General features: G+C 45.5%; 1 protein-coding gene across 3 annotated transcripts in view; it reads left to right on the top strand.

Annotated features, from left to right (window-relative positions):
• The window catches only part of LOC141129496 (uncharacterized), a 59755-nt gene extending 42556 nt beyond the window's left edge, over window positions 1-17199 (top strand). For all 3 annotated transcript variants that reach the window (XM_073617556.1, XM_073617557.1, XM_073617555.1), the window contains 3 exons: window positions 2941-3237; window positions 7165-7272; window positions 14927-17199. In XM_073617556.1, coding sequence (XP_073473657.1) covers window positions 2941-3237; window positions 7165-7272; window positions 14927-15135 — 614 coding nt within the window. In that variant the 3' untranslated portion in view covers window positions 15136-17199. The remainder of the gene's footprint in view (window positions 1-2940; window positions 3238-7164; window positions 7273-14926) is intronic.
• The last annotated feature ends 9820 nt before the right edge of the window (window positions 17200-27019 follow it).

Raw genomic sequence — 27019 nt, 5'->3', positions numbered from 1 at the left:
CTCGTCATATTCTGACAGGTTTTTTTTTATAAATAGACCCTTACCCCTAATTTTACTTGTTGAGCTGTTTAGGCAAGAAAAAAAAAAAAAAAGTCTTTATTTAGAGGATTTTTTTTAATGCGAGGATGTATTGAGGGTGGTTAAATGTTTACAAATGAATTGAAATAAATGAGAATGTAATCCTAAGAATATTGATGATGTACCGTGAAATCAGATAAGTCCTGGGAAGTCCTAGTCCAGGATGTGATAAATTGTTGTGATCGGCCTCTATTGCCATAGGTGAATAACACGCAATCAGTCTGCCTCTTCCGTTCTCCGAGGTTTGGAGGTCTTTTTCCAGGTAAGAATGACCCTCATAGCATAAAAGAACAGAGTTCTCAGGAGCCGTCTAATATTATTTGTAGTTTTGTGCATTTGATCGTTATTTGTATAATATCACTTTATGTTTTTTAATTTTATTAATGACTAATGAGGAGCCTTTATTTTAAACACTTGGTAGGGCTTTTTTTTCAGGGGGAACTTGGTGGAACTCAGTTCCACCACCTCTGGCTCAGACCCTTTGGTGCCTGCTCACCACAATCACTTGTAAACACAGAAGTCTGGTTTCTGTGTTTACAAGTGACAGCTCTGCACTCTGTATGTAATGCAATCCTGGTATTTAATGCCCCTTTAAGACCCTCCTACTGTTTTCGTGAAATTTGACTGAACACACCCACTATTTGATGTGATTTGGAGGGTGTGTGTAGGGGAAGGGGTTTTGTGGGGCCGTGGTTAAGTTCCAGCACTTATTGTTTGAGAAAAAAAAGCCCTGAGCAGAGGTGATAGGAGCTTCTGTAGCTACAGGAGCCATTGAAGGCCCATTACACCCATAAAAATGACCTAAACCCACCTTTCACTTTCACCGTTGACTCCAATGAAAGGTTTCAGGTGTTGCACCCTCATAGATTGGTGCAGGTTGGTGGTTGGATATAGTTTGGCTCTCCTGTAATCAGTGGGGCAGGGTTTTGATTCTTCTGGTCGGCTCAGTGTGTCGTAGGCTGCTGCTCTGATTACTCCCTCCTGTATTCTAGAGGATTATAGAATTATAGTGGGCAGAAGAACAGAGTGGGTAGCCTGAATATTTATGGAAGCCCAGCCAATTCCTGGAGAGGTGTGTCTAGTAGGTGACTGAAAATCCCATAAATAGTCTGAGGCCAAGGCAGGAGAGGAGAGTTCCTGGGTCCAGTCCTGCTGGAGGAGTTCCCCCTTGGGCAAGATTATTGGAGCTGCCATCTGGAAGACATCAAATTCCTAGCTGGAGCTTTAGTTGGGGGGGCCTGTTTGTAAAGCTTAGTCCTGGAATCGGTTTAAGTCTGGAGAAGCTCACTGGAAAGTACCAGGAGGAAGTTGGAGGGGAAAGTGCCCCGCTTTCTTATGGTGGTGTGATTCTGTGTCTCCCTCACTTAAGATTGCCCAGTGGATATTGGAAGGGCAACCGATGATCCCATGGCAGTGTGAGTAGATGGCCCTAGTGCTGGAAGATAGAGACTGTGTGTAGCTTTTGGTCTTTTGGGGAGAAGTTCTAGTTATCCTTCAGCATTAGAGACTGTGTGACATTTTAAGACTGGAGGAGTCCCCTGCGCAAGGGCTTGGCCCCGTGGGCAGGGTTATTGGAGGTGCCACCTGGAAGACATCAAGGTCCCAGCTGGAGCTTTAGCTGGGAGGTCTGTTTGTAAAGCTTAGTCCTGGTATCGGTTTAAGTGTGGAGAAGCTCGTTGGAAAGTACCAGAAGGAAGTTGGGGGGAAAAGTTCCCCCCCCGCTGTCCTATGGTGGTGTGAGTCTGTGTCTCCCTCACTGAAGATTGCCGAGTGGATATTGGAAGGGCAAACGATGATCCCATGGCAGTGTGAGTAGATGGCCCTAGTGCTGGAAGATAGAGACTGTGTGTAGCTTTTGGTCTTTTGGGGAGAAGTTCTAGTCATTCTTCAGCATTAGAGACTGTGTGACATTTTAAGACTGGAGGAGTCCCCTGTGCAAGGGCTTGGCCCCTTGGGTAGGATTATTGGAGGTGCCATCTGAAAGACATCAAGGTCCCAGCTGGAGCTTTAGCTAGGGGGGCCTGTTTTGTAAAGCTTAGTCCTGGAATCGGTTTAAGTGTGGAGAAGCTCACTGGAAAGTACCAGGAGGAAGTTGGGGGAAAAAGTGCCCCGCTATCCTATGGTGGTGTGAGTCTGTGTCTCCCTCATTTGGGAGGAAGGGCAACCGATGATGCCATGTCAGTGTGAGTAGATGGCCCACATGCTGGAAGATTGTGACTGTGTGTAGCTTTTGGTCCTTTGGGGAGAAGTTCTAATCATCCTTCAAAATTAGAGACTCTGTGACATTTCATGCAACTCAACAGGATAGAGAGGAGCCCTCAAAGTCCTCAGTTTACCAGTTTTGGGGTATCCCATGCTCCCTTCACCCCATCCAAGTTCACACTTACAATAAAACCCTATCCCCTACAACAGCGTCATCCAACAAATCAACAATTTATAAATCCTTATAATGTGAAAAGTGATTACAATAATATAATATTATACACAACTAAACCAGCGCTAAAGTTCAGATATTTGTTACAAATAATATTATATAATATAGCAAAGTCAATAATTTTGCTGTGTAATCATTATTCATTCACCACACAAAGAATATTCTTGGAAATGGATCCACCACCTTAAACTAGGTGAATTATCTACAGCCCCGCGTGTTCTGAACTTCACATCAAAGGTGCTCCAACTGTGCGATCCATCACCACCTTCTGGAAGGTTCTCTCACCAGACTGGGACACATTGGGTGTGGAGTTCCGAACACGTGCCATGCTGTGAATAATAAAGGTGGTGGAATCATTTCCATATATTGATCCAACCTTCTGACCTCTCTCTTGTCTATGATGTCTCTTTTCTCTGATCCCTCTGCAGCTCATTCGGCGAAGGTCATGGAAGAATCAACAGGCAACAGCGTCATACTCACACCAAAGTACTCGGGAACCCCCACAGAGGTCAGCTGGTGGAGGGGCCCTTATATACTTGCCTGGGCACAACTTCAGCCATCGGTAGATGTTGCCTATTATGGTCTCAGAGAGAGTGCTAAAATAAATCCATCTACGGGAAGCCTAACCATAAGACATCTGATTAAGTCAGACGCGGCTGACTACCGGGCAGAGGTGCTGGTGAACAACACCATTCACTACACTGCTGTGAAGCTCACTGTGATTGGTAAGTATGTTCAAACTGAACATGATAATACCAAATAATGAGTGTAAAGCCAGCCATAGATGGGGCAAATTTCTGTCCTGCAACCACGGGTTGCAGAAAGAAAAATCGCTTGATTCCCCCATCAATACAGACAGTGTTGATGGGGGAATCCCTCCAGTGGAGCCATTGTGTTCTCCCAGCTGGGTGGAGGTGGGGGGAGCCACCCCCGTCAGGAAAACACAGCAATTACTGCTAGGGGCTATAATAGCTGCTAGCAATAATTGCATGCATAATCCTACAGGGTATTAAATATGTGCAATTTGTTTAGTTCCGAATTTCGAATTTCGAAATTTTCAAATTTCCGAATTTCAGACTTCCGAATTTCTGTATTTTCGGATTTCTGAATTTTGGATTTCCGAATCCCCGAATTTTCGAATCCCGAATTTCTGAATTCGAAAATTCAAAAATTCGAAAAATCCGAAAACTCTAAAATCTGAAAAAAAGAAAGGAAATCAGTAAAATTTGAAATAATAACAAACTATTAAATTATAGGTATTGGAATTTCCTTTCAAATTTGGATGTTTGTAAACGTAACGAGTACGGCATTCGTCATTTCGGATAATTCATAACTTCAGATAAATTCGTATTCCTTAACATTCACTAACAGCCAAATTTGAAAGGAAATTCCAATACCTAGAATTTAATAGGTAGTTATTATTTCAAATTTTACTGATTTTTTTTTTTTTTTTCCGATTTTCGAATTTTTGGAATTTCAAATTTTTTAATTTCCGAATTTTCTAATTCCGGAAATTCGGAATTTGAAAATTCGGAAATTCGGACATTTGAAAATCCAAATTTCCGGATTTCAGAATTTTTGAACTTCCGAAAAAAGTAAAAAAACTAATGAAACGAAAACGAACAAATTGTTTGTCAGTGCACATGTCTACTGGTTATACCCAAGTTGATCGATCAGCCTACCCATACATGGTTCGAATCTGGGCAGATCGCTGCTGAACCAGGCGAGATTAGAACGTCTATTGCTGACCGCCTAACTGTAAATTGACGTCATTAGTTTGACGTTAAATACCGGGGTTATAGCTGCGGCTAGATGCCATAACCCCCCCGTGATTCCAGTGGTGGATTCTTCACAAGATCACTTTTAGAAGCGACGGAAGAGGTTTCCAGGCTATCATTCCCAATCGGTAGCTCCGGGAACCCTCCGGCGTCTGCAGGGTTTTTCCATAGAGATAAGCGATGGCCACCGATCATCTCTATGCCCTTGGAGGACCGGAGCGACGTCGATGTCACTTCCGGTTCTCAGGCCATGTAAACATGTTTTGTTTTTTTTGTTTTTTTTTCTTAAGACCCTTGCTTTTAAGGGTAGAATAGAGATTTGGGGGTCCTGTAGACCTCAGATCTCTCCATAAAGAGGCCCTGTCATGCTGTATTGTTATCGCAAAGGGTTGTTTGCAATAGCAAGAAACGTGATCAGAAAAAAATAAATAAATAAAATAGAAAAAAAAAATGAAAAGCGTTAAAAGCGCCCCCCCCCGGGCCCCGCGTGCTCGTGCGCAGTAGTGAACGCATGCGTAGGTCACACAACATATGTAAACGGCGTTTGCACCACACATGTGAGGAAAATATCTTAGCCAGAGCAATAATTCTAGCATTATACATTAGGGTTAGGGTTAGGGGTTAGGGTTAGGGGTTAGGGTTTAGGGTTGGGGTTAGGGTTTTCCCTTGAAGAACAAGGTTAGGACTCAGGGATTGGAATAGGGACCTGCTCCAAAGGTCAGAAGGCGTATTCCCATAGGTCAAGGGTCAAGAGGCGTGGCTGACCCACCCCCACCCCCACCAAAGTGTTCCGCCTACCCCAACTAAGTCAGGTGATGAACAAGTCGGGAAAAGCCCTTTGCACGAGCTTTGCTTGCGCCTTTGCGCAAATTTGTTTTATAAGGCTGCAGAGTGTGTCCTACAAGTTTCTAGGTGGCGAGTGAGCGAAGCAAGAGAGCCGAACAAATTTTTTTTTTCAATTTTTCCGACAAACCGAGCAGGATCTGGGAAAGGTAGGGGTTTTAGGGTGGGGGGGGTCATAAAGTGGAGTTAGGGTTAAAGTTCATAGGTCAAAGGTCAGTTGGGGTTAGGGTTAGAACTTAGGGGTTGGGGTTAGGGTTTAGGGTTGGGATTAGGGTTTATGGTTGGGGTTAGGGTTAGGGGTTGGGGTTAGGGGTTGGGGTTGGGGTTAGGGTTGGGGTTAGGGTTGGGCTTGGGTTTAGGGTTTAGAGTTGGGGTTGGGGTTGGGGTTGGGTTTAGGGTTTAGAGTTGGGGTTGGGGTTAGGGTTGGGGTTTGGGGTTGGGGTTAGGGTTTAGGGTTGGGGTTGGGTTTAGGGTTTAGAGTTGGGGTTGGGGTTAGGGATTGGGTTGGGGTTTGGGGTTGGGGTTGGGGTTAGGGTTTAGGGTTGGTGTTGGGTTTAGGGTTTAGAGTTGGGGTTGGGGTTAAGGTTGGGGTTGGGGTTAGGGTTTAGCATTGGGGTTGGGGTTAGGGTTGGGGTTAGGGTTTAGGATTGGGGTTGGGTTTAGGGTTGGGGTTAGGGTTTAGGGTTTAGAGTTGGGGTTGGGGTTAGGGTTGGGGTTGGGGTTTAGGGTTTGGGTTGGGTTTAGGAGTTAGGGTTTTCCCTTGAAGAACAAGTTCAGAACTCAGGAATTGGAATAGGGACCTGCTCCAAAGGTGTGTCCCCAGTGGTCAAGGGTCAAGAGGCGTGGCTAACCCACCCCTATCAAAGTGTTCCGCCTACCCTAACTAAGTCGGGGAATGAACAAGTCGGGGAAAGCGCTTTGCTCACGCATTTGCGCTTAGCGCAAATGTTTCTTATAAGGCTATCTCCTCTGTAGCGCTAAACTGGTAACCTGTAGAAATTTTTAAAGCGTCACCGGTGGAGATTTTTAAGTACCGTAGTTTGGCGCCATTCCACATGCGCGTGCGCAATTTAAAAGCATGACATGCTAAGTATCAATTTACTCGGCATAACATCATCTTTCAGATTACACAAGAAAATTGGGGTATATATTGTTGGTGTTTTTTGTTTTGTTTTGTTGTTTTTTTATTCATTAGTTTGTATTTTTTCACAAAAAATTGCATTTGAAGACTGACCGCCATTTTTTTTTCTAGGGTCTCTGCTAAAAAAAAAATATATAATGTTTGGGGGTTTCTAAGTAATTATTGTCTAGAAAAAAATACTGATTTTAACTTGTAAGCAACAAATGTCAGAAAAAGGTCAGCGAGTGGTTAAGCATTCATTTATTATAGTTCATCGTGAACGGAGTTTACACATCACTCAATTTTTAATTTATTTGATCGACTTGGCCAAAATGATGAATCATTTGAATAGTACTTGTGATGTATTTATGTCCATCTTCAGGATGTACCCAGAACAGACACTGATAAGAAATGGTAGATAAGCCTTGGAGCCGGTAATCAGGCTGCAGTATTATTGCTGAGGTTGGTAGTGCGGCTATATGACCTCCTGCAGGGAGGGGAAGCCCACCTGTGATTGGCTCTTTATTCAACCAGATAGTCTTCCTGTCTTGTATTAGTTACGGCACATGGTGAGCCAGCTATGACACTAATGGGGTCTATTTAAAAAAATTAAATAAATTGTTGTGACAAGCAATTACTCATCCGTAAACCATTTCTGACAGTATTTTGCTTCATACAGTAAATTCCTAATGATCATTGGCTCCATCTAGTGGCCATAATGTGGTATTTTTCCTGAAATACTTTAATCAGGAAAAGTACAGCATTATGGCCACTAGATGGAGCTGAAGATCTTCCAAAATCTCAGAATTAAGCAAAATACAGTCACGGCTGAGCAAATGCTTCTCACCTTTGTCTTAACTATTTTTGTAGAGAGACCTGATCTCAGTATTGTCTTCTGCTTTATATTACAGATCAAGAAGTGAGAGGAACGAGAGGGATTAGTGGAGGTGCTATCGCGGTCATAGTGGTTGCAGTGTTGGTGAATCTCATCACCTTTCTTGGCGTCTTGTCTTGTAAATGTGAGTATAAGAAATCTCCTTATCATGTTCTACACACAGTAGCAATATCTATCTACACTATATTACCAGAAGTATTGGGACACCTGCCTTTACAAGCACATGAACTTTAATGACATCCCAATCTTAGTCCGGAGGGTTCAATATTGAGTTGGCTCCGCCCTTTGCAGCTATAACACCTTCAACTCTTCTGGGAAGGCCGTCCACAAGGTTTAGGAGTGTGTCTATGGGAATGTTTGACCATTCTTCCAGAAGCACATTTGTGAGGTCAGGCACTGATGTTGGACGAGAAGGCCTGGCTCACAGTCTCCACTCTAATTCATCCCAAAGGTGTTTTATCCGGATGAGGTCAGGACTCTGTGCAGGCCAGTCAAGGTCCTCCACCCCAAACTCGCTCATCCATGTCTTTATGGACCTTGCTTGGTGGAATGTTGGAACAGCGAGGGGGCCATCCCCAAACTGTTCCCACAAAGTTGTGAGTATGAAATTGTCCAAAATGTCTTGGTATGCCGACGTCTTAAGAGTTCCCTTCACTGGAAATAAGGGGCCAAACCCAACCCCTGAAAAAGAACCCCACAAAAATTAGAAACATACAATTTCTTTAGAATTTGAACAGCATTTATCCCCATCAGAGTGTCCCTTTTATATCAGGTCACCCCATCTGTGTGCCCTCTAACACCATGTGTTCCCATCAGAGTGCCCCCATAGATCATGTTCCCCCATCAGAGTACCCTTTCACATCACATGACCCCATCAGAGTGCCCCCATAGTTTCTTGTTTTAATGGATACACATCATCCTCCATTTGACTAAACCTCTCCTCAAGAGCTGTTGTCCGGGTACAAACCACGCTCACCTCCCCTTTGACGGCAAGCAATTCATCTCTAATGCCCTTGAGTTGCTCAGACAGGTCGTTGATTGATTGTTTGCAATTATTAACAGCCAGAAGAATGTCATTCAGGGATGGCTCCTTCTCATTTGCCAGACCACACTGGCCTCCCCCTGTTGCCCCCTCCGCACCCGAGACCTGTTGCCTTTCCGGGACCCCTCCTGCTACCGGGCCCACTGGTGGTATAGCTGCCAAAGTCCCATTTTCTTGGATCTGACTTCTCCTCCCAGGGTGGCCAGTTTGATGCTGACCTCCCCCTGTACTGCTGGCCTTTTTAGGAGTTTGGTTTGGGGTATGCGAAAAGCGCTCCAACTTAGCAGCCACTTGGTTCCCCTTCTCCTTGGTGCCGCGAGTTCCTGGGGCCCCTGTCCCTTTCTGAGCTGGCCCGTCCTCCATCCCCTTCTTCCTTGTCATGCCGACAGGGTGCTGTTGTTCTCAACACAGTGCTAGACTCCACTCTGTCCTGGGTCTGTGTGCCTCTTTTTTTTGCCCCCACCGGATTAGCAGCTATAGATGTATAGGTGTACTGCGGGTGAGTATGCAAGAGACAGCCTACTCACCCCTCCAGCGCTGCGGGCAGGATCCTCTGCTGCTCGGTCCTTTCAGGGGCTCTCCAGCACCGTTGCTCAATCCCGGGTGTCGGCGCCTCCCTCTCTCACTGGGATAGGCGCCGCTGATACCACTCTCGGGAGAGGTCCGTGCGAGTAGCCCCAGCTCTGCTCTGTGTGAGGCGGTGTGTCACAACCGCGACGGCTTCCAGGCACTCCAGGTGCTCCCCCTCTTCGGCGTCTCCTTCGGGCCGCGCTATGTCCTCAAGTCAGGAGTAGGAACGGGAGCGAGGGGCAAAGGCTAGGTTCGGCCACAGCATCCTCCCTCACCTCAGCATCCGGTCACGCCCCCCCGTCTCCTCCCCAGCCTGCCCCCATAGTTTAGGTGTCCCAATCGGAGTTCCCCCATGGATCTGGTATCCCCATCACAGTACCCCTTTGATGTCCCTATTAGGGTGTCCCCATGGAGCAGGTGTCCCCATCAGTGTCTCCATGGAGTAGGTGTCCCAATCACAGTGTCCCCATAGAGCAGGTGTCCCCATAGATTGGGTGTCCCATCAGAGGACCCCCATAGATCAGGTGTCATCATCAGAGGGCCCCCATAGATCAGGTGTCCCCATCATAAAGTCCCCATAGATCAGGTGTTCCCATCAGAGGGCCCCCATAGATCAGGTGTTCCCATCAGAAAGTCCCCATAGATCAGGTGTTCCTATCAGAAAGTCCCCATAGATCAGGTGTCCCCATCAGACAGCCCCCAAAGATCAGGTGCCCCCATCAGAAAGTCCCCATAGGTCAGGTGTTCTCATCAGAAAGTCCCCATAGATCAGGTGTCCCCATCAGAGTACTCCTTACATCAGGTGTCCCCATCAGAGAGCCCCTATAGATCAGGTGTTCCCATCAGAGGGCCCCCATAGATCAGGTGTCCCCATCATAAAGTCCCCATAGATCAGGTGTTCCCATCAGAGGGCCCCCATAGATCAGGTGTTCCCATCAGAGGGCCCCCAAAGATCAGGTGTCCCCATCAGAAAGTCCCCATAGATCAGGTGTCCCCATCAGAGGGCCCCCAAAGATCAGGTGCCCCCATCAGAAAGTCCCCATAGGTCAGGTGTTCCCATTAGAAAGTCCCCATAGATCAGGTGTCCCCATCAGAGTACTCCTTACATCAGGTGTCCCTATCAGAGTGCCCCCATAGATCTGTGTCCCCCATTAGTGTGCTCTTTACATTAGGCTTCTCTATCAGAGTGACCCCATGGAGTAGGTTTCCCCATCAGTGACCCCATGGAGTAGGTTTCCCCATCAGTGACCCCATGGAGTAGGTTTCCCCATCAGTGACCTCATGGAGTAGGTTTCCCCATCAGTGACCCCATGGAGTAGGTTTCCCCATCAGTGACCCCATGGAGTAGGTTTCCCCATCAGTGACCCCATGGAGTAGGTTTCCCCATCAGTGACCTCATGGAGTAGGTTTCCCCATCAGTGACCCCATGGAGTAGGTTTGCCCATCAGTGACCTCATGGAGTAGGTTTCCCCATCAGTGACCTCATGGAGTAGGTTTCCCCATCAGTGACCTCATGGAGTAGGTTTCCCCATCAGTGACCCCATGGAGTAGGTTTGCCCATCAGTGACCTCATGGAGTAGGTTTGCCCATCAGTGACCTCATGGAGTAGGTTTCCCCATCAGTGACCCCATGGAGTAGGTTTCCCCATCAGTGACCCCATAGATCGGGTGTCCCCATCAGAGTGCCCCCATAGAGCAGGTTGTCCTCATCAGAGTTCTCCCCGCCAGAGTACCCCATGAAGTAGGTGTCCCCATCAGTGTCCCCATCTCTGATCTCTCTTGTTTCCTTTCTCTGTTCCGATGTCTCCTTCTCTGTCCCCATACACCATCTAATCCTCAGGTCTTATGATGTTCATGTGGGGCAGGCTTTAGAACCAGAGACAGTCAGATATAATACACAATTCTTTGCCCAACCTTCCACAGGAGTTCCCTGCCATGCCGACTCCTGTGCCTGCTGACCACTCCCCCTGGTCTCATTCAGCTCCTCCCCTAATCCTCTCATCTCACAAGCTCCAGTTCAGCTGCGATTTTTCTCTTCTAGACTGGAGGACTGCAGGAAGACTTCTTCTACTGCCCAGGTAGGAGGGGCTTACTTATTGCGGGGGTGGGGGGGGGGTGAGCTGGAGGCAGAGAAGCTGGTGTGTTCACCTTCATCTATGAGAGAGGAGAGGAGAAGAGGAATGAGCGGGAGGGAGGAGAAGAAGAATGAGCGGGAGGAGAAGGAGGAAGAGGGGCGGGAGAGCAAGTGGACGCTCGTGACAGTGGCAACAGCTGAAGTTCACACACAGTCCCCCTCCCCTCCAGCTGTGCTTCACTGCTACCTGTCACCGTGCACCACATCAGCTGTGTTGGGCTGAGTAAATATGTGAGCAGAGCCCGCGCCAGCATAAGCAGTTCTTGATGACCCCACCAGTTTTAGCGCCCCCCTCTCCTGATGCCCTAAGGCGGCTGCCTGAGCTGCCTTATAGTGGTGCCGGCCCTATCGGGCAGAATGGTCAAACATTCCCATAGACACCCACCTAAACCTTATGGACGGCCTTCCCAGAAGAGTTGAAGCTGTTATAGCTGCAAAGGGCGGAGCCAACTCAATATTGAACCCTACGGACTAAGACTGGGATGTCATTAAAGTTCATGTCTTTATGGACCTTGCTTTGGGCACTGGTCCAAACCATTTGGTGGAGGGGGAATTATGGTGTGGGGGAGGGGGGATTATGGTGGGGGGTTGTTTTTCAGGGGTTGGGTTTGGCCCCTTAGTTCCAGTGAAGGGAACTCTTAAGGCGTCAGCATACCAAGACATTTTGGACAATTTCATCCTCCCAACTTTGTGGGAGGAGTTTGGGGACGGCCCCTTCCTGTTCCAACATGACTGCACACCAGTGTACAAAGCAAGGTCCATAAAGACATGGATGGGCGAGTTTGGAGTGGAGGAACATGACTGGCCTGCACAGAGCCCTGACTTCAAACCAATAGAACACCTTTGGGATGAATTAGAGAGGAAACTGCAAGCCAGGCCTTCTCATCCAACATCAGTGCCTGACCTCACAAATGCTCTTCTGGAAGAATGGTCAAACATTCCCATAGACACACTCCTAAACCTTGTGGACGGCCTTCCCAGAAGAGTTGAAGGTGTTATAGCTGCAAAGGGCGGAGCCAACTCAATATTGAACCCTACGGACTAAGACTGGGATGCCATTAAAGTTTATGTGTGTGTAAAGGCAGGCGTCCCAATACTTTTGGTAATACAGTGTATGTTCTCCAACACCAAATGACATGGTGTGAAAAAATAGTTGCCCCCTAGTTAAACCAAACTTACTGAAAAGGATAATTAAATTCAGTGGACTAAAAACCCACCAATCCTGCAAAAATAAAAAAAATAATAAACTACTTCCAGATGACGGTTAATTTCTAAGATTTCTGGAGACAGAGGAACTGAACTGAACAGCTTAAAGGGCCCCCCCCAGCCCCCCCATTTTCCTCACCTGAGCCCGTTCGTTCCCACGGTGGAGACGCGCTCTACTGCTCTTCCTGTTGTCTCGGCTCTTGATTGGATAAATTCATATCAGTGCAGCCATTGGCTCCCGCTGCTGTCACTCACATCCAATGACGCAGACGCCAGGGGCGGGGCCGAGTCCAGCATTCTGTGTCTGTGGACGCAAAAGCCGGACTCTGGAGCGCGCCCGCACGGTAACCCCCAGGAAGATCGCTTCTCCTATTTCCTTTAACCAATTGGAGACCCGGCCTTTTCTGGCACTTTTTGTTTACATGTAAATATTAGTATTTTTTTTTTTCAAGAAAATTACTTAGAACCCCCAAATATTATAATTTTATTTTAATTTGTTTTAGCAGAGACTCTGGAGAATAAAATGGCGATTGTTGCAATTTTTTAAGTCACACGGTATTTGCGCAGCATTTTTTCAAATGCAAATTTTGGGAAAGAATACAGGTTCATAAATTTTTAATGCAAAAAAAAAAAAAAAAAAAAACACAATATATAACAAAAATTTAGATAAGGTATAAAAGATGATGTTACGCTGAGTACATAGATAGTAACATATCACGCTTTAAAATTGCGCACGCTCGTGGAATGGCGATAAACTGCAATACTTAAAAATCTCCATAGGCGACACTTTTAACATTTTTACAGGTTTCCAGTTTAGAGTTACAGAATTATTGCTCTCCCTATAAGGTTTGCGGTGATACCTCACATGTGTGGTGCGAACATGCGCGCGTGGGTTACGTATGGGCTTGCTTCTGCGCGCAAGAACAGAGGGATGGGGACGCTTTAAAAAAAAAAAAAAAATCCTATTTATTTTATTTTTTACTTTTACACTGTCCCTTTAATTTCATTTGTATGACTTTTATTCCTATTACAAGAAATGTAAACATTCCTTCTAATAAAAATAAGGGATGACAGGTCCTCTTTATGAAGAGATCTGGGGTCTATAAGATCCCAAATCTCTCCTCTACCTTTGAAAGCAAAAGATGAAAAAAAAAAAAATCTTTTGCTTAAAAAAACAAAAAACAAAAAAAAAACAGCTTACTTCTGCCCTAGACTGGAAGTGATGTCATGACGTCACTCCGGCCCTCCAAGATCATAGAGATGATCAGAGACAATCTCCTCTCTGCTCATCTCTATGGCCAGCCGCACGAATACGTCGGATCGTTCCTCGGGCTCACCGACTTGAACGGTAAGCCAGAGAAACCCCAGCGAGCAGGGGGGAGTTCTAAGAGAACTTTGGACCCTTAACGCATCTTTTTAATCAGTCTCTTCTAACAGAAGAAGTTCCCCATGACTGGCGGACAGCTAATATTGTACCTATCCCACAGGAAGGGCAGCAAGGTAGAAGCTGGCAATTACAGGCCGGTGAATTTCACCACTTGCCGACCGCTGCACGCCGATATACGTCGGCACAATGGCAGTGGTGGGCAAATGGGCGTACCTGTACGTCCCCTTTAAGAGCCGGGGATAGCAGGAGCATCGGGAGCGGTGATCGCTGTCATGTCACTGGTAGCCCACCCCCCCACCGTTAGAATCACTCCCTAGGACACACTTAACCCACTTCATCGCCCCCTAGTGGTTAAGCCCTTCACTGCCAGTGTCATTTACACAGTAATCAGTGCATTTTTATAGCACTGATCGCTGTATAAATGACAATGGTCCCAAAATAGTGTCAAAAGTGTCCGATGTGTCCGCCATAATGTCGCAATACCCATAAAAACCACAGATCGCCGCCATTACTAGTAAAAAAAAAAATTAAAATGAAAATGCCAGAAATCTATCCCCTATTTTGTAGACGCTATAACTTTTGCGCAAACCAATCAATAAACGCTTATTGCAATTTTTTTTACCAAAAATATGTAGAAGAATACGTATCGGCCTAAACTGAGGAAATTTTTTTTTTTTTCATATATTTTTGGGGGATATTTATTATAGCAAAAAATAAAAAATAATGCGTATTTTTCAAAATTGTCGCTCTTTTATTTTGTTTATAGCGCAAAAAATAAAAACCGCAGAGGTGATCAAATACCACCAAAAGAAATCTCTATTTGTGGGGAAAAAAGGACGTCAATTTTGTTTGGGTCCAACGTCGCACGACCGCACAATTGTCAGTTAAAGCGACGCAGTGCCGAATCGCAAAAAGCGCTCTGGTCAGGAAGGGGGTAAAATCTTCCAGGGGCTGAAGTGGTTAAAGTGATTGTAAAGCTTCGATTATTTAAAAAAAAAAATAACAAACTTAATCATACTTACCTCCACTGTGCAGCTCATTTTGCACAGTGTGGCCCTGAACCTCCTCTTCTGGGGTCCCTCGGCGGCTCTCGCGGCTCCTCCCCACATCAGACAACCCCCTAGGATTAGCGCTCTCCCGGGGGGGGTTACCTTGCGGGCGCTCCTGAGTCCATCACTTGGCGTCCATAATCATAATTTGATTGACAGCAGCGGGAGCCAATGGCTTTCAATCTATCCAAACACGAGCCGAGAACCCCGGGCAGAGGGACGGCGTGTCGGTCACAATCCATAGGATGCATTAAGGTGAAAAAACAGGAGGGTTTACAACCCTTTTAATTAAAAAAAAAATTAAAAGATCCATCTGATGTGTTATCTAATGCAGAAGATTATGTTTTGTGTTTCCTTCCTCTCTTTGTATCATTTATGTTTGTTTCTGCAGGTGGCGAGATGGTGACCAGGTTCCGAGGTCCTCCTGTCGTGCTGGTGTCTATGAGGTGTCTTAACCAGATGGCTCCTGGAACAAAAATGGGAAAAACTGAGATCTGGCATTGTGATTGCATTTCATGTCAGTCCAGTTTCCCTATGCAAAGATTCCAGGAGAAGACTCATTGGATGGAGGTCACAAACCACTCCCCCATGTCTCAGTGAATGATAATGGGCACAGGATGAAGGACTAGTATAGGGCAGTGCCTATGTGCAAGGAATAGATGAACTGACCATGTGTAATGCAAGTCTCTCAGAGATCACTTTATTAGGGACACCTCCATGTCTAGAGCAGCCTTTCTCAACCATGGTTCCTCCAGAGGTTCCCAGGGGTTCCTTGGGCAGCGAGCAGTGGTGGAATGATTTCCTGTCTGAATGTAAAAGGGCAATTATGCTGACCACAAGCATAAGGGGGTCATTCTCTCATTGACCATGTGTAATGCAGGTCTCTCTGAGATCACTTTCTTACCCCCTATGTCTAATAACGGAAGAATGAATCATGGGGCTGCATATCAATACATAAAGCTTTAAGAAATGATCAGAAAAGTGGTCGAGTAGCTGTTTGACCAAGCCTGACCTTACGAGATCGTAACTTGACTGCAACATGATCGTTGGTGCAAGACGTTATGCTGGAAGCAACTCGGAAACTGTTGACCTCCTGGGATTTTCACACTCCACAGTCTATCTGGAGCAGCCTTCATCAACCATGCTTCTTCCAGAGGTTTCCAGAGGTTCATTGGGCAACGAACAGTGGTGGAAGGATTTCCTATCTCACCATGAATGTAAAAGGGTCCTTCTCCCATTGACCAAGTGTAATGAAAGTCTCGCAGTTTATTATGTACACCTATATGCAGTGGCGGCTGGTGCTCAATTTTTTTTTTGATGGGGGGGTGGCCTCAAAGTAACCTGGTCCCCTCACTACACCCACCCCTGCTGCGTGATCGATCATTGGCTGGCCCATTTGCCCGTCTGCCCGCTAGCCCGAGACTTACGCCATCCAGGTCACGGCTTCGGCAGCTTCCCTCTGCTATGCCTCCTGAGTCCCGGCGGTTTCTTCTCCTCCCGGTCAATTGGGTCTTAGGACGCCCCAAACCCACACTTTTGGAAGCCAATTGGAGCCTCAAGCTCTAATCAAGTGCTTAAAAAAAAAAAAACCTCATTGAAATCCATGCGTCTGGTGCCCTGCATATGGATTAGGGGGGCAGCACCCCTGTGCCCCTTATGAGCGGCCGCCACTGCTTCTATGTCTAATAACCAAACAATGAATCATGGGGCTGCATATCATTACATAAAGCTTGCAGAAATGACTAGAAAAGGGGTTCAGTAGCTGTTTGACCAAGCCTGACCCAATGAGATCTTAGTAACTTTGACTGAGAAATGACTGTTGGTGCCAGACATGGAAGCATATTGGAAACTTCTGACCTCCTGGGATTTTCGCACTCCTCGGTCTATCTAGCGCAGCCTTCACCAACCATGGTTCCTCCAGAGGTTGCCAGGGGTTCCTTGGGCAGCAAGCAGTGGTGGAATGATTTCCTGTCTCACCATGAATATAAAAAGGCACTATGCTGACCACAAGTATAAGGTGGTCCTTCTCTCACTGACCACATAAGGTGGTCCTGCTCTCACTGACCACTAAAAAAATGGGTGACTTCGCCAAACACCACCAATGTAAGGGAGCACCACATCGATCACCAGTGTAAGGGAGGACCACATCGATCACCGGTGTAAGGGAGGACCACATTGATCACCAGTGTAAGGGAGGACTACATCAATCACCAGTGTAAGGGAGGACCACATTGATCACCAGTGTAAGGGAGGACTACATCAATCACCAGTGTAAGGGAGCACCACATCAATCACCGGTGTAAGGGAGGACCACATCAATCACCAGTGTAAGGGAGGACCACATCAATCACCAGTGTAAGGGAGGACCACATCAATCACCAGTGTAAGGGAGGACCACATCAATCACCAGTGTAAGGGAAGACCACATCAATCACCAGTGTAAGGGGATCTTTCTCCGAAAGACCACAAATGTAAAGGGACCCTTCTACCACTAACCACTGATCTAAGGGGTGGACATGTGCGATTCATTTTGCTATGAATCAACATTTGGATGAAATTTCTTGATTTGGAGATTCGGATGTATCTGAATCTCCTAATCACAATAGTAACACATTTTTAACAAATTCAAAATACATTATAATAAAAACAACAAATTCATTTGTATTCATTTGTTTCATTCAGATAACATAATGAGATAGTTTGGGACAATTTTAATGTTTGACGCATCCAAAATAATGTAACGGCATAACAAATGATCTGAATTGATTGCATTGATTTGGATTCTTTACATTTTTATTCTAGTGAACTCAATATTCTAATAAGATTCTATTTGTATCGGGAGGGTTGAGAGACCATTTGTTTAATTTTGTATGTGTGCCACCCAACAAAGCAGAGTCAACTGGAAATGGGGAAATGAATTCAACTTAATAACATAACGAATGAATGCGTATTAATTTGGATTCATTTGTTTTATTCATGGTAGTCTTTGACTTTTGGATAGTCAGCAGGTTCTTTTTGCATTAACATTTTTAATTATTCTAAAAAATACGCTACATCTGAAATGGAAACATATTGCAATAAATACCGGAAAGGTATAAAAGTGAAATAAGATGATGATTCTTACTTGTTGTGTTTGGGTTGGATGGAGGCGGTTCCATCAGAATCTCCGAATCATAACACAACGAATGAATCCCAAATGAATTTCTTCCATTTGGTACTTTCAGATTCACGTGACTCCAGCTGAAATCATCCAATCAGCTCATTCCATTTCTCTTTGTGGGTTGGACTAGCAGGGCTGACTCAGAGTGCATAAGTAATTTCCCGAAATAACGTGAATATTAGCCAATCTTCCGAAATAACAAAAGAATAGCAGAACTTCCGAAAATACAAATCGATTTGGAACAACGAATATATCCTCTCCCTAAATAATGAAAACCTTCCAAAAACGAATCATTCTAACATAACGAATATGATGAAATGACAGAACACCAATGTAATGGGGCTACTACATACAGAGGTACTACAGATTTTAATGTACGTGTTTCTTTTTTTGGTTATTGATCACTTTGTTTTATTTTTTTGGTTTTCAACGTTTTATTAAACCATTTTTTTATGATACACTTAGTCACTTATAAAAATCTAACATCACATTTTCCTAATTGGCTTCATAAGCAAACACAAAAAACTCCATTGGAGCCTGTTTGTAATTCAATTTTATATTTGTGTATAGCCCTTTGCACCCCCATGATAAATTAATTTGATTATTGTTGCATTATTGAGTCATAATGATCCACTCTGGGCATTATGTCCACTCAATTATCCACATTTTTTATTCATTCATTTATTATTATATCTGCAATGTACTGATCTTGCTAATGTACCGTGAGCTGTAGATATATTACATATTAGAAAAATATTCAGTAGTAGATCTGTGATGAAAAGACCTTGAGGTCCGAGGAGAAAGATTGGACAATAACGAGAAATTCACGACTGCGCAAGCAGTGGCGTTTTACAGCAGGACAACAGGACATCTCTAAACACCCAACATGGAGAACTTTGGAAGAGGTCATGGTGGGATCCTTTTCTGTCAGGTAAGGGCAGGAAAGTGAGATTCTAGGGGGCAGTGAGGCACCAAAACTGGAGGACTGCAAAAAACAAAACAAAACAAAAAATAGGATTTTTATAACGGCTTACCTGTAAAATCCTTTTCTTGGAGTACATCACGGGACACAGAGCACCATAGTAATAACTATGTGGGTTATATGCCACCTATAGATGAATGGACACTGGTACACCCCAAAAAAAAAAAAAAAAAAAAGGAAGTTCCCCTCCCTATTTAACCCCTCCCATACCGGGAGTACCTCAGTTTTTGTAGCAAAGCAATATATACTTATCCCAATAAGAGAAACTGGTGGTGACAAGAGCTTTATGGAATGAGACAACCGACCCGCATCCCTTTATACATATACAATGGATGATTTTTCCTCTTAGGTGGGATTTTAAAGGGTGGAAGTCTCAAAAAAGTATAACAAAAAGTATAAAAAATTATCAAAATTTTATTATATCAAAAATTTAAAGGAAAAACATGTGCTAGAATGGAAACAATGAATAAAAGCAACAATGGATGCCAGAATTAACAAATGATGAAAAGTACAACCAGGATATACATGACAGGTCGACAGAGCTACACAAAACCCCACAAAGGCTATATCAGCAAGGAGCCAATTGACAATGCAGGCCCAACGCGTTTCGAGGCTTTATATAAGGATTGCGACCTCTTCTTCAGGGGCTAGAGGTAAGGTGTACATCTGTCTGCGAAACATTGTTACAAAAAAAGAGATAAAAAGACACACAATGAAAGACATGTTGATGTCAGAAAATCATGCATATATACAACTATTTACATAATCAGATTATGATGTAATTACAAAAAACGTATCCTAACCATGCTATTGCAGGGTCAATACTGTATGGCATCCACCCCAGACAAGGGTGAAGGGGAGAACGGTAAGCCACCGGGGTCCAGATCCGAATATCAGCGACGCCGCCACACAACCAGGACCGCCAGCAGATCAGGACCAGACACAGAGGGCGTCACTTCCCTCAGCTGTATTTTAATTTCTCTTTATCAAACACTCTTTATCAGCTAAAAACCAAGAAGACAATTGGAGGATTTATAAGTGTGGGATACAAAGGTCCCAGAACAAAATTTTACTATTTTGTTATATGAAAGGTTCCCCCTAATGGGTTCAAAACGGGGGACTCTAGTAAGTGTAAAGTTGTACCTACCTATTGACGCAGGCTAAGATTATCTAAGCCTTGACTCCTCAGGTGGGTAAACAGCAGCTGACAGCACCCCCAGTGTGTATGATATACTAAGAATCAGCATCAGGAAAAAAAAAAAAAAGGGGGGTTACTCAAGTGAATATTTTTCCTGTAAACACACATCCACAGGAGTCCTGTGAACATACCTATTGGTGCATAATGAAGGATTGATCCCTGTGCTGATTCGCACAACAGTGTTGTCTATAGTGGCTGATAGACTTTAAATACCTCGCTCCGGGGGAAAATGGCAGAAGAGCGTCTATATTCAGTGGCTAGAGTGATACAAACAGGGAAAGTATGTGTCTCAATGGTAAATGAATAAAGGCTCTTACATGTATCAAAGAGCATAGGTTGTAAAAATATATTACAACTCCATAAGCCCTATTGGTGCTCAGTGTGTATATGCACACTGCAGCTCCATAATTAGTTTCAAGTAAGTCTTAATTATGGATATAACAAAAAGAGTTGAGTTCTTTACCTTGAGCATATCATAGCAGCTGCACTTTCAGTTCTGTGTCCTCCCAGGGTATGAGCTGACAGTCTTAGTGTGGTTTTAAATAGTGTTCCTAATTAGGAGCATATGTGAGACAGCTGACTCCACAGGGAGCAGCGTCATTGCTGACAGGAGGAGCCGCCCCCCGAGTCCCCGGCGCGCAGGCCAGCCCCCCCGCCCCACGTACGGGTCCAATCCAAGAGCGGATTGTATCACACCCTGGAAGGAAAACATGACCCGTGCTGGGAGGGGACTGACGTCCGCGTCAGGCACCCGTGGCGCGCAGATCGCCATGACAACGGGATAAGCAGATCCCGGTCATGAGCGATCATCTATACGGAGGTCGAGCATTGCCAGCTAAAAGTGGCAGCTTCGGCCCCCGTGCGCCGAGTGTCAGATCCGAATGCCGACAGGCGAGACCGCACACGCAGCGGCGCCCCCAGACCCGCAACCCCGATGGCACACACGCCCCCCCCAGACCCCAGGGCAGAGCGGAATAACACAACATTGACCCATGAATAGGCTATTCATGGGTCAATGTTGTGTTATTCCGCTCTGCCCTGGGGTCTGGGGGGGCGTGTGTGCCATCGGGGTTGCGGGTCTGGGGGCGCCGCTGCGTGTGCGGTCTCGCCTGTCGGCATTCGGATCTGACACTCGGCGCACGGGGGCCGAAGCTGCCACTTTTAGCTGGCAATGCTCGACCTCCGTATAGATGATCGCTCATGACCGGGATCTGCTTATCCCGTTGTCATGGCGATCTGCGCGCCACGGGTGCCTGATGCAGACGTCAGTCCCCTCCCAGCACGGGTCATGTTTTCCCTCCAGGGTGTGATACAATCCGCTCTTGGATTGGACCCGTACGTGGGGCGGGGGGGCTGGCCTGCGCGCCGGGGACTCGGGGGGCGGCTCCTCCTGTCAGCAATGACGCTGCTCCCTGTGGAGTCAGCTGTCTCACATATGCTCCTAATTAGGAACACTATTTAAAACCACACTAAGACTGTCAGCTCATACCCTGGGAGGACACAGAACTGAAAGTGCAGCTGCTATGATATGCTCAAGGTAAAGAACTCAACTCTTTTTGTTATATCCATAATTAAGACTTATGCCCCGTACACACGGTCGGACTTTGTTCGGACATTCCGACAACAAAATCCTAGGATTTTTTCCGACGGATGTTGGCTCAAACTTGTCTTGCATACACACGGTCGCACAAAGTTGTCGGAATTTCCGATCGACAACAACGCGGTGACGTACACCACGTACGACGAGACTAGAAAAGGCCAGTTCAGAACCAAGCGCGGCACCCTTTGGGCTCCTTTTGCTAATCTCGTGTTAGTAAAAGTTTGGTGAGAGACGATTCGCGCTTTTTCAGACTCGTGGCTTTTAGATCGTTTTCTGCCGTTCAGTTTGTGCTTATGGGTTTGTATCTGCTCTTCAGTGCGTGCAGTCAGTTCGTATCGGAGTTTTCTGTGCGATCTTGCCTGCTCGTTGCTGTTTTTTCAGGTCGCTCTTCACAGGCCTTGCTGTTCTTCAGTGCGTTCTGTTACTTCGTTCTGAGCAGCCGACCGTTTTCTAGCCATGTTTCGTATGCGTACTCCTCGTAGAGTTCGTGCTGTGCGGGGGCTTGGTGTTGGGGTCCTGACCTTGACACAAGTCCAGTCCATGAACAGGGTGAGGAGGAGTTCATGGACCAAGAATTGGTTGCTTCAGCGTGACCAGTTCTCTCATATGCCTTTGCTCCGTGAGATCCGTGAGAATAATCCTGATGATTTCAGGAACTTTCTCAGGATGACGGACCCCGTATTTCACTGTTTGTTGGCTTCGCTGACCCCCTATATCAGCAGGCAGGATACCTGCATGAGGCAAGCCATCACTCCGGAGCAGAGGTTGGTCGCTACCTTGCGATATTTGGCCACAGGGAGAAGTCTGCAGGACTTGAAATTCTCGACAGGCATCTCCCCCCAGGCTCTGGGGATTATTATCCCAGAGACCTGTTCTGCCATCATCCAGGTCCTACAGAAGGAGTATATGAAGGTAAGATTTTTTTCCTTTTATATCACATTTTATTGTATTGAATGTTTGCTAATATATTGTATTTCTTTCCTCATTCCCTAATTACCATGATTGTAATATGCTGTGAATGTCCCCTTTGTCCTCATGCATGCTGGATTTTTATGTAATTATTATTTTATGTCCTTCATACATATTTGCCCTTCAATAACCTCTCCAGCATGGTGTCTCCTGCCCCTATATTCACCTCATGTAGTCACTTAACAATGTATTTTATCAGCTCCATAGTAGTGCTTTACCCCAAACACCCCCTAAAATGTTTGTTAATGTTATTTTAGCTTTAAATTCAGGCAGCGTGCCAGAGGCTTTTTTTGTGGTGTCCACAAATTTTTTGTAACCCTCCCACCCCCCAACTGCTAAGTCAGCTGATCCCAATTCTCGATCCTCAATCATCTATCTGCTGACTTTGCCAAACCCATACACACTATACCCATCTCTTTACTGGTCAGATTTATGGATGAATTCCCCAAAGCATGTAGTGCAAGGGCCTGCCTGTATACTTTCCAATGGAACTGTTTAAAGTTTTTGTATCCTATTATTATCTTGATAGGTAATAGCAGAATGTCCAAATGTCCTCAAATGTGTACAGTGTGTATTTATATCTTTGTATTCAGACACTTCTTACCTGTCCAGTGGTCTGCTAATAGTGTAACTAAGGAGGGGCTGTTCCAAGTAATACCCTGTATTTAGGCATTCATCTCTCAATGAAGTGAAGAGGGTTACCTGTCCAAGAGTTCCCCCCCCTATAATGTTAGAAATGGCCCATGAGAGGGGGGGAGGGGGAATATGATAGGTGTACCTTATACTTTGGCCTTGTTAAATTCCCCTTATTAAATGCTATCTGGAGGTTGCCCCATAATGTTTGTGTATAATCTGCTTGCCATGTTTCTGTGAAAAAATAGTAATGTTTATTGTTTTTTCCTCAACAGTTTCCTTCCACGCCACAGGAATGGCAGACTGTGGCCTCCCACTTTGCCCAGCGGTGGGACTTTCCTAACTGCGGAGGGGCAATTGATGGGAAACACGTCCACATCGTCCCACCACCCAACTCTGGGTCGTACTATTATAATTACAAGGGGTTTAATAGTATAGTGATGTTGGCGGTGGTGTCGGCTAATTACGACTTCTTGTATGTGGACGTGGGGAAGAATGGCCGGATGTCCGATGGTGGAGTGATCGCCCAGACGGAGTTCTACAGGCGTCTCCAGAATGGCAGCTTGGACTTGCCACCTCCAGAGGACAATGTTGAAGGTCTCCCATTTGTGTTCGTTGCTGATGAAGCATTTGCGCTGGGGGACCACCTGATGCGGCCATTCCCGATGAGGACCCTCACCCCGGAACAGAGGGTTTTTAATTACCGGCTGGCCAGAGCCCGAAGAGTGGTGGAGAACACATTTGGAATCCTGGCCAGCCGGTTCCGATTATTTCTGACACCCATCCATATGGCGGAGTATAAACTGAACCATATAATATTTTCCTGCTGTGTTCTCCATAATTTTTTAAGAAAACATTCAGCCAACTATGCTGGCTCTGTTGGGCCTGAGGCCGGAATCCCAAATCCATCAACACTGACGGCGCTTGAAAGTGGCCGTCCTGGCTTGCCCTCCCTGAATGCCCGTGATGTCCGGTTACGCTACCTGGAGTTCTTTGCGGGTAGGGGGGCTATCAATATGCCAGAGAATCTGTGACACCTTTTTCAAATAAAAAACAAACAAAAGAAATTCTTGGTGGACATTTACTGCTTGTGTTTGTTTTAGCTGACCCTGACAGAAATGTTTTGAGTGCAGAAAATGTCGTGATTGGGTAACCTTATAAAAAACAGTGTTGGCTGGTACTTCCTAAATGCCAAAACACATTTCACTACAAGTGCACTTGCAACTGCACTGAACCTGCACTTGTAGTGCAAAGTGTAATTGCCCTTAGGAAATAACCCCCATTTGTGCATAAAACAGCAATTACATCACCCCAAAAGTGTTGTAGTGTTGAGACAATAATCCACACATTCTTGAGTAAGGCACTTTTTTATAGCTGCACAATCACATGTGCATTTACCAAAGGTTTTTAAAACAAACCAACATGTTTGTTGTATAACAATGTTTGCAGTAGCATTATCAAAAATCGAAATATCCATTTCAGATAAAACAGGCCTGTGTAAAACCAACAAGAAAGCCAAAAAACTTGAACTTACAAAGTTCACATATGGTAAAACCTGAAGGCTATATCAGACATCAGTACTTAGGAACTGTGTTTGATATAGCATTCAGATGGGGGGAAATCACCCCTGGAAAAGCCAAATTTGGAAGATGCACACCAATTTACGAATGTCAACATGTGCTATCTGCCATCAGGGGGGATCAAGGGACGTGTTTTGGGGGAGCAAGCCCTTCCTCAATGCGACTTTATAATTGAGGAAGGGGTTGCACCCCCAAAACGCGTCCATTGATCTCCCGTGATGGCAGATAGCACATGTTGGCACACTGTGTGCATCCTCCAAATTTGGCTTTTCTAAACATTGTAAAAATTTTCGTAAGATAAAACAAGTGATTTTGTGGGGTTTAAATTCGCCCCAAAACATCAATGATGTTATTATTTTTTTTAATAACATCAGTGATTTGTTGCTGGATGTTTTGCAATTGGAGATTACACCCCATGATCTCCCCGATGAGTATCTGGGCACTTTCAGATGTAAAGCGTTCTGGATCACGATCACCTAAAAAGAGATAAAGAACAAAAAAAAGGTCTCAAAAATCTGCCAACATCCATCTCTTTTACCTGAGCCTGTGGTCGCAGACACTCACCTGTTGTGGTGCCAATCTCCACCACATCTTCTTCTTCCTCCTGCTCAGCTTCTTGGGTTGGTATTTCCCCTTCTTCCAGAGGTGGGGGGTCTCTGGTCTCCTGGGATGAGGGGTGTCTGAGTCTTTTCTCCCCTATGTAAAACAAAAATGGTATAATTAGCACACAGATATTTGATGGCAGAACTAGAAATAGGAAACATTGCTTGGAGTTGGGGTACAATTGTCTATTTTAGCCGAGTTCCAAGATGTATATTTTTTATTGCCCTTTGTCAGGCTGCAATACTTTACCTGTTTGGTACAAGCTTCACAGATGTAGACCCCCCCTATAGTATACACTGGAGCACCTGTGTGGCCCCCCTAATAAAAAGGGTGTTCTGGGGTCCCACACTAGTGCTCCAGTGTCCAGATGTGAAAACAGCTGCTCAGTGTCCTCTCCTTACACACAATCTAGTTGGCATTTCATTCTAGTAACAAACCCATCTACACAAACAAATATTTGGCATCCAAGTAGGCCCCCAAAAATGTGTGAAAATGCAATGGTGTTCTAGAGGCTGAAAGAAAAATGTTTGATACGAACGAATAATGGGCCCATGAACATTAAAGTTGACCTTTTGAAACGTTACAATTACTAAAAGCATATGGAGCAGAACGAACGTAATAAAGACAGAAAGAATAGGAACACAGCACAACTACTTACTTTTTTGCAGCACTCTCCGGATCTTTCTGTACTGCTCAGGCTCTCTCAACTTCAGGTCCGACCACCGCTTCCTGAGCTGATCTTTAGATCTTCGGACCCCGAAATTCCTCTCAAGACTCCTGACCACTTTCGCCATGATCTTGGCCTTTCGGATGTTGGGGTTGGGGTAAGGCCCATATTTTCCGTCATAGTCGGACTTCTTCATGATGTCGACCATCTCCAACATCTCCCCAAATGACATATTTGTGGCCTTAAAACGTCTCCTTCTGGATCGGGACGTGCCTGGATCCGGGCTTTCCTCCTCCTCCTCCTCCTCATTGCTAGAATTAGCACGCACCTGCTGTAACTCCGCCATGTGCTCTTCACCCACTGCACCAAATGAAAAGGGGCGGGGAATAGACTAGAAAGAACGTCAGGGGCGGGCGGAGTTACACGCATGCGCAGTGTGTATAAAGCGTAACACGCGTGCGTATTACGTACGATCTGTGAGCGGAGGAAGGAGCATTGGACGCGCCGATCGTAAGAACGAAGGTAAGAGACAAACTTGTGCCTATACTGCTTCTAGATTGAGGCCTATAATGTAACAAGATTAGGAGAGTTTTGTCTGACATTAGGCTTTGTCTTGTGTTGTGTCTTGCAGTGAACATGGATATCTTAATGAAAGATAATGACTTCATGTCAGTATTCGTAGAGATGCTAAGGGAGCTGCCCTTACTGTGGGAGATTACCCACCCCCATTTCAAGAACCAAGCAAAGAGGAAGGCAGCACTGGAGCAATTGTGTGAAATTGTGAAGCAGGTGATCCCCACGGCAGACATCACTTATTTAAAGATTTTCATTGGTGGCCTGAGGAGCACATATCTAAGGGAGCGCAAGAAAGTCCTGGATTCACAGAGATCCGGAGCAGCAGGTGACATCTATGTCCCCAGGATGTTGTACTAGGACAGGCTGCATTTTCTGGCAGGCCAGACTGAACCCAGGCCATCCCTCTCCAGTCTTCCTTCCACGCTTCCTTCCCCCCCCGGCTGAGGCTTCTGACGCCCAACCTGGGCCTTCCAGGCCACATGTGGAGGAGCCCAGATTGAGCCAGGTATAGCATTC

The sequence above is a fragment of the Aquarana catesbeiana genome, linkage group LG02, assembly GCF_042186555.1.
Source record: "Aquarana catesbeiana isolate 2022-GZ linkage group LG02, ASM4218655v1, whole genome shotgun sequence".
Lineage (NCBI taxonomy): Eukaryota > Metazoa > Chordata > Amphibia > Anura > Ranidae > Aquarana > Aquarana catesbeiana.
This window is presented reverse-complemented; position numbering and strand designations above follow the sequence as displayed.